Consider the following 8,856-nt stretch of genomic DNA (forward strand, 5'->3'; position numbering starts at 1 on the left):
AGTAGAGGCAGCTGTTTTCGCTGTGTGAGTTTATAAAAATCTTTCATCGAATACGATCAATCAAACTCAAACTTTTCTCTTAAAGACGATAAACAACGCTGTCGTCACTTTTTTCCTCGTGAACATCACGTGTTGATCAGCGACGTCACAAATAACCCGATTCTTCACCGGGAGAAGGAAGCGTTGGTTCTTCTGCTTTGGCTTCGCTTTCCGGTCCCGGAGTTTACGTACATTTTTATCAACAAACTCTGCCACGAAAAAACTTACGAAGAGTGACGCGGAGCCATCAATAACGTTATTTTTTTTTTCTGTCCACAACAATCGAGAGACAAAAGTTGTTTGTTCGCTGATTTAAAGCAAGAAAACAATAAAATTAAAGAAAAGAAAACAATAAACATCACGTATCTCGTGTCCAGGTTCTTTCAGGCGTCAGCGAAGATTCTGCGATTTTGTCTGAAACGTCGCATTAATCTTTTCTGTGCGAAATAAAAACTGTTGAGTGTAAAACAAGGAAAACTAATCGTGAACCTGAGTAAAGAATAAAATCACAGCGAGTCACTGAGAAGAATCAAAACTGGAGTTCAGCTTTATTTCCTCTGGAACAACGTCTTTTTGGTTTTTGATCTCATTTTGTCATTCGTTTAGAAAAAGAGACGAAATCATGCAAACAAGTGAATTCATCAGTTTGACTCGATTCTGTCATTTTACACAGGAAATGATTATCTTCATCTTCATCTTCATCATCATCATCATCATCATCATCATCATCATCATCATCATCATCATCATCATTTCATCTTCATCATCTTCATCAGATATGAGCAGGATTCAGTTTCTGTTCTGACAGATTCACGTTTCTGAGGAAAATATTGCTGCATAAATTAATTCATGTTTTTCAGAAAATAAAAACCAATTAAGTTTTTTCTAATTAAAGTTTTAATTTCTGCTGCAGAAACTTCAGTTGTTTGTAAATAGAATCTGAGCGTCTTGTTAATTTCTTCCTATTTTCTCATTAATAAACATTTTTATTCCGAGGAGATGAAAGTTGAACAGGAAGTGAATTTGCTCGAATCTGCTTCTTCATCACGTTTCTGTTTCAGTCAAATTGTTTCACTTCGTAATAAAATCCCATCATTTGTATTTTTCTCTGAACAGAAGCGAATCATCTGCTTGTTTTTAGAAAAGAGACGTTTCACTGACGAAGACGTTTTCTCTTTCGGTCACGAACACGTCTGAGTCGGAACGTTTCACCAAACACGTGAGAAATAAAAGATTAAACATCATTTATGATTCCTGCATTTTTACAAATTCACTTTTAAATTAAACACTTTTTAAACTTCCAATTTAAAAATAATACTTTTTATTTGTAAATAAGAAACAATTAAAAATAATTAATATAATAATTCAATTTAAATATCATATATTTAAATATAATTCATATCATTTTATAATTATTTACTGTTAAATTATCAATATTATTTGTGTGTGTGGAGACGTAGAAAACTTTAAATCAATGTGTTATCAAATTTGAAAAAGTGCAAAAGAATCTGCGATTGTTAGAATAATATTATATATATATATATATGTATATATATATATATATATAATATACTGTGACAGACGTGTGTGATGAAAGTGAAACGTTTTCCTGCAGTGAAACGTTTGAACCTCTGTGTTTTCTTTGGGAAGAGAAGTTACAGTTTTCAGATTATTGTCAGATTATTACAGATTATTAAAGCTTTTTAACTCTCAGGCACAAACACCGATCTGGTGTTGGTGTAACTGTGACTGTGACTGTAACTATAACTGTAACTGTAACTGTGCTTCTTTACTCTGAGTACAAAGTGTCTCGTCTCGATTCACACGTCTGAGATCAGAGGTTTGAGATTCAAACTCATCGAGTAGCAAACATGAGAATAAAAGAATCTGTGCGACGGAGAGAAGAAGATCAGACGTCGTCTTTAAACTGAAATCACAGAAAACACCAGAAACCTGAAAATGTTTAGAATGAGAAGATGAGAATAAAACATGAAGTGATTTCAGTAAATTATCAAACTGTGTCATTGAAACAAACAGTTATTTACGAGCTGTGGGATTATCTCCTCCACCGAGGACGTCCTGTTCAAAGTCTGATTCTGTTTGAAATCAACACAAAGTCTCTTCTGAACGGTCACAGCTGAACGAACTGAGCAGCAGATCCTCGTGGTTCAAAGGTCAAGTGCCCTGAAGCTGAGGAAGGCGTCCCACAAGGCTCCGTCCTCGGGCCTCGAGAGTCGTTAAAGCAACACTGAGCAGCTTTCTACCTGAAGCAGCAGCTGGATGGAAGTGAGTCTGATGTCTGGTGTGAACGAGGAGGACGTTTCCGTCTGTGACTCTGGTGAGTTGCTCCATCTCCTGTGAGAGCAACTGACTGAGAGTCTCAGCTTCGACTGTCTGAACCAGTCGTCTCTATCTACACTGAATGAGCCCAACAGGAAGGATCACAGGCTGCAGGGGGCGCTGTTGCTCAGTAGAACTTCCACAGTGTTGCTTTAACGAGCTGGAGCCGGGACAGAGTTTTCCACATTGTTCTAACTTTCTCAGGAGATATTTTCTGGATCTTGTTATAACTCCGACACATTAATGACGTTCAGATCTTTGAGTTTATAATATTTGTTGCGGATGAACCAGCAGCTGCTTCCTTCCTGTCGGTTCCTCTGGTCTCTACTGAGTGACGATCTAGTTTCTATAAGAAATCACATCCATTATCTCGTCAGTAACTTTCCCCCCCCGTCTCCACATCAGAGCTGCAAAACTTAAATAACCAACATTTTAAAAACAAAAGTGCCCGAAGCTCGATATGAGAAGATAAATATAATTTATGTTTCTTTTTGTCCCTTCTTCTTCTTCTTCCTCTTCTTTTTCTTTTCTTTTGTTATTTTTTTTACAATACATACTTCCTGTCTTTTTGTTCGTTTAGTGATGAAAAACTCGGGCGTCGTCCTCGAGCGCTCGTGTCGCCGCTCGTTGTGCATCTCAGTCTGTTTGCTTTGGTCGCGCCGCCTTTGGCATCGCTGTTGCAAAAAGAAAAAAAGAAACCGAGACGTAAAGCTACAGACGGAACCGTCTGAATTTTTTGGTATTTCATTGTTTTTGTCCCGGTTTCAAGAAAAGAGTTTTCTTTGGAGGGAAACGTGACAGATTCCAAAAAGTCTCCAATAAATATCCTGGTCCTCCGTTTTAAAGGTCTGCTGGAAAACAAGGATCTTTGGTTTGGTTGAATCAGGATTCTCTCCAGCAGGATGAGCGTGGCTCCGTCAGTGGAGTCAAAAAGACGTAAACAATCAGTTCACGTTCAGACGCTGGAATCTGAAAACGCTCTCAAGTAACGACGTTCAGGTGGTCGTCCTCTTCGAGACGCCAGGAAAATAAAGAACAGGGAATCGTTTTATCTTTGTACGAACATTAAACTGAGTGAAGCAGCAGGAGGCGGAGTTCCGTGTCCGACCACTGAGGCTACGTCCACACGGCTGCGTTTTAGAATCGATGTGTTTTGGTTCTGTATCAGTTTTAGTTCCCGTCCACACTAACAGAAGTTAATCGGTTCTCCATGTTGTGTTCTACTCTGGGAGCTGAGGCCGATGTGTCATCGTTTCTAAACTGTTCAGACTCAAACTCAAACGGAACCAGCAGCGTTTACAAACCGCTCAGTTTGATTGGCTCTAAAACTTGTTTGGACGTTGGACGAATCTCGGATTTGATGCGTTTTTAAAGGAAAACGTAGTCGTGTGGATGAAGCCTGAGACGTGTTCCTGACGTGTTCCTGACGTGTTCCTGACGTGTTCCTGACGTGTTCTGTATGAGAGAACAAATGTCTGAGTCACTAGTTTTTGGTGGATGAGCTGTAAACAAACAGCAGAAGATGTTCCTGTTGTTGTGAACGAGTCGGATCGGGACAATCTGCTGCTGCTTCACAGACACTAACTACACAACAGGAATTAAACCATAATTAAAACTATTTTCATCCAGTAAGTCTCTGAGATCACAGCGTCTCCTCTTGGACAGACAGGAAGCTGCTGGAGGACAGATGATTCACTGGGTCACTGAGGAGGAGGAGGAAGCGTTTTCAGATCCAGCTGCTCGGACGTGGACCAGGACTCAGTCGGGTTAATCCACCTCGATGGACTCGCTGCTCTCGTTCACCGGTTTACACTCGTTGGGAAGACGCTGATGACGGCTGAGCTGAGTGGCCTGCGTGAAGCTGCGGTCGCACCGCTCGCACCTGACACACACACAGAGACACACACAGAGACACACACAGAGACACACACAGAGACACACACAGAAACACACACAGAGACACACACACAAAGAGAAGAGACCGTGATTAGTTTGAATGTTTGCATCAAGAAAGGTCAGAAAAAAACACGTCACACTGTTGAAGAGAACACACACTCTCTCACACACACACACACACACACACACACACACACACACACACACACACACCTGTCTGTTAACTCTAATATCCAGTGACAGTATAAAGTGTGTGTGAGGCCCAGTGGAGCAGAAAGCTGTAATTGTTGCCCTGATCTTCACAACCGGACCAACAAATTACACACACACACACACACACACACACACACACAGTCCACCTGTCAATAATCTATCTAAAGGGCTGAGGAGGGTATTCCCATCACACACACACACTGATAAGGCTGTGTCACTGTCACTTTCAATAGTGAGAGAGAAAAGAGGGAGCTTTTAGTCCGAGCAGGGGGGGGGTGTTAAATGTATGTGTGTGTGTGTGTGTGTGTGTGTGTGTGTGTGTGTGTGTGTGTGTGTGTGTGTGTGTGTGTGTGTGTGTGTGTGTGTGTGTGTGTCGGGGTCTTCAAAGAGAAGCTGTGTTGAGGTATTGGACTCAGCGGCCCCGAAAGAAGACGAACATGCTGTTAGACAGATAGGGGGATGGTGTGTGTGTGTCTGTATGTGTGTGTCTGTGTGTGTGTGGGCAGACACATGTATTTATATATATATATATATATATACATGAAGTCAACACTGGACTATTGAAAGATCTTTAAATGTTGTTTCTCTTCAACCTGACGAAGCAGCAGTTTAATAAACAGGAAGTGTCCCAGTTACTGATGAAGAATAAACCAGTTAAACCAGTTTGTTCGTTCCACTGGAGACGCCACAGACTGAATAAAGATGGAGAACAACACCAACAGTTAATGTGTTGATTTGTGAAGAGTTTTTATTTTCAATGATTCAGTGATGTGACTTTAACCCGAACGTGCACGTTCACTGAACCATGTGCACGGATGTTGGACGTCCAGTCGGCCCCTGTGTAAAACGTGTCTTCACACATGAAGCACACAGAGTCAGGAAACACCAGGTGAAGACACAAACTCCAGAATCTCACATTTGGTTTCACTGTAAACAAAAGGAAAGAGAGTTCCCATCATGCATCTGGTTCCAGTGGAAGTTGAACTATTGCATGAAAGCGTCTAATGAAACAGGCTTTCGTATCTTTCAGGGAGTTTATATTGAATTATGTTTGTGTGTAAACAGCAGTGGAAACGTTTCGAGCAGATGAGTCTTTCTCATTTTCTCATTTTCTAAATTTCCCTGCAGCAGCAGAAAAAGAAAACAGACGCCTGACGGAGCTCTGCCCTGAAGGTGGATTCACATTCGTCTGTAAATCCACAAAACCACAACAGCCACCGACATCAAAGCTGCTCTGAAGCTCGTCTGTCGCAGGGACTTTTCCAGCAGGACGGACACGAGGACGCGTCTCCTGCAGAACAAAGACGGAGCTGGAATCGGCGCCTGCAGTCGTCTGGATATCGACCAGCCGTCGCTTCTCAGCAGGAAAAATAAGGTTGAGCAGTTTGTCCTTTAATCACTTTCCCTCAAGGGTCAGTGAAGTTTGAACTCACCTCTTATCTTCGTCTCCTCTGTTGGACGGGACAGAGGAGACGAAGACAGACGGAGACAAATGTCCAGGACGTCTCCAGTAACAGTGAATTTAAATTTACTGCAGGAGGATTCAGACTAAATCAGATTTTCACTACAAAACGACTCAAACGTGTTTCTTCCTGTGATGTCAAATGTTTCATTTCTTTAAAGACTTTAATTTAAAATCTCTACAACCTCAGCTGAAGGTTCCGTAAATTAATAAAACATCATAAATACAAAAATACTGAAACTGTTAAATTAAATAAATACAAAAATCTGACACATTAGAACATTAAAACAGAAGAAATGAAAAACTGTCTAACAGTAGAACAGTAGACAGTAGGACAGTAGAACAGTAGAACAGTAGGACAGAAGAATAGAAGAACAGTAGGACAGTAGGACAGTAGGACAGAAGAACAGAAGAACAGAAGAACAGTAGGACAGTAGGACAGTAGGACAGAAGAATAGAAGAACAGAAGAACAGTAGGACAGTAGAACAGTAGAACAGAAGAACAGAAGAACAGTAGGACAGTAGAACAGTAGAACAGAAGAACAGAAGAACAGTAGGACAGTAGGACAGTAGGACAGAAGAATAGAAGAACAGTAGGACAGTAGGACAGAAGAATAGAAGAACAGTAGGACAGTAGGACAGAAGAATAGAAGAACAGAAGAACAGAAGAACAGTAGAACAGTAGAACAGTAGGACAGAAGAACAAAGGACAGTAGGACAGAAGAATGAAGAACAGAAGAACAGTAGGACAGTAGAACAGTAGGACAGAAGAACAGAAGAACAGTAGGACAGTAGGACAGTAGAACAGAAGAACAGTAGGACAGAGACAGTAGGACAGTAGGACAGAAGAACAGAAGAACAGTAGGACAGTAGAACAGAAGAACAGAAGTAGGACAGTAGGACAGTAGGACAGAAGAATAGAAGAACAGTAGGACAGTAGGACAGAAGAAAGAAGAACAGTAGGACAGTAGGACAGAAGAATAGAAGAACAGAAGAACAGAAGAACAGTAGGACAGTAGAACAGTAGGACAGAAGAACAGAAGAACAGTAGGACAGTAGGACAGAAGAATAGAAGAACAGAAGAACAGTAGGACAGTAGAACAGTAGAACAGAAGAACAGAAGGACAGTAGGACAGTAGGACAGAAGAACAGTAGGACAGTAGGACAGTAGAACAGAAGAACAGAAGAACAGAAGAACAGTAGGACAGTAGGACAGTAGGACAGAAGAACAGAAGAACAGTAGGACAGTAGAACAGAAGAACAGAAGAACAGTAGGACAGTAGGACAGTAGAACAGAAGAACAGAAGAACAGAAGAACAGTAGGACAGTAGGACAGAAGAATAGAAGAACAGAAGAACAGTAGGACAGTAGAACAGTAGGACAGAAGAACAGAAGAACAGTAGGACAGTAGAACAGAAGAACAGTAGGACAGTAGGACAGAAGAACAGAAGAACAGTAGGACAGTAGGACAGTAGAACAGAAGAACAGTAGGACAGTAGGACAGTAGGACAGAAGAACAGAAGAACAGTAGGACAGTAGAACAGAAGAACAGAAGAACAGTAGAACAGTAGGACAGTAGGACAGTAGAACAGTAGGACAGTAGGACAGTGAACAGAAGAACAGAAGAACAGTAGGACAGTAGCAGAAGAACAGAAGAACAGTAGGACAGGAAAGAACAGTAGGACAGTAGGACAGTAGGACAGTAGAACAGTAGGACAGTAGGACAGAAGAACAGAAGAACAGTAGGACAGTAGGACAGTAGAACAGAAGAACAGAAGAACAGTAGGACAGTAGGACAGTAGAACAGTAGAACAGTAGAACAGTAGGACAGTAGAACAGAAGAACAGTAGGACAGTAGAACAGAAGAACAGTAGGACAGTAGGACAGTAGAACAGAAGAACAGAAGAACAGTAGGACAGTAGGACAGTAGAACAGTAGAACAGTAGAACAGTAGGACAGTAGAACAGAAGAACAGTAGGACAGTAGCAGAAGAAGAACACAAGTAGAACAGTAGGACAGTAGGACAGTAGGACAGTAGAACAGTAGAACAGAAGAACAGTAGGACAGTAGGACAGTCTAACAGTAGGACAGTAGAACAGTCTAACAGTAGGACAGTAGGACAGTTGGACAGTGGAACCACAGCAGAGCAGAACCAGCAGCAGTCTGACCGGTCCCACACTCCAGCGGTTCTCTGAAAGCTGCCGACCACACACATTCTCCTCAGCAGGAGAATAAAGTTGAGCGTTTTCCTCCTGACAAAGTGACAGTGGCAGCTTTAATTTATCCAAAAGCACAGAACTCCCCGAGGCCATCGACCCAGTAAAGATTTCTGACGCCCGTCCATGATTGTCTTTGTCCCGCTCCGCCTCCACCGAGACTCTGAAGTGCTGATGAAAAGGTTCGGGGGGGTTCCTCCCAGTGCTTATTAAGAACGCTGATTTGCTTTAAGCGGATTTCTCGCTTGTCGTTTCACTTTTTGCTCGGTGATCTCTTGTTCCTCTCGCTCTTCCTCTCGCTCGTTCTTCTCGCCCTTTCGCTCTCGACGTCAATGACGACTTCGGATTCCTCTGATTGCTTATTAAGGACGTTAATTTGTTTCCACCGGTTTTCCCCTGATACGTGTCCTCGCAACTCAAACCCAGCATCTCTCCACTTTCTCCTGTGTCTCGTTCTCTTTGTCCTCGTCCTGAACGCTGACCTCTCGTCCTCTGGGATCGTCCTCGTTGTCTCACGCGCTGACGGGATGACAGCAGCGTCCACAAACCTCTAATTGCAGCGCGGCTCGTCGTCCAATTACATCAGAGTAAGGAAAATGGAAATGAGGGCTGATAGTGAAGCTGTAAAGGTCAGAGGTCACAGCGGCTTTGACAAGAGATGGAACCGAATATTCCCACGTCCGCAGAGGA

The 8,856-nt window shown here is 42.2% G+C and overlaps 1 protein-coding gene across 1 annotated transcript in view; it reads right to left on the reverse strand.

The window, feature by feature from the left end:
- Nucleotides 1-563: 563 nt before the first annotated feature.
- The window catches only part of prdm6 (PR domain containing 6), a 50,170-nt gene continuing 41,877 nt past the window's right edge, over nucleotides 564-8,856 (reverse strand). The window contains exon 8 of the mRNA XM_035165266.2: nucleotides 564-4,261. Coding sequence (XP_035021157.1) covers nucleotides 4,147-4,261 — 115 coding nt within the window. The 3' untranslated portion in view covers nucleotides 564-4,146. The remainder of the gene's footprint in view (nucleotides 4,262-8,856) is intronic.

The sequence above is a fragment of the Hippoglossus stenolepis genome, chromosome 9 (genome assembly GCF_022539355.2).
Source record: "Hippoglossus stenolepis isolate QCI-W04-F060 chromosome 9, HSTE1.2, whole genome shotgun sequence".
In the NCBI taxonomy this organism is placed as follows: Eukaryota; Metazoa; Chordata; class Actinopteri; order Pleuronectiformes; family Pleuronectidae; genus Hippoglossus; species Hippoglossus stenolepis.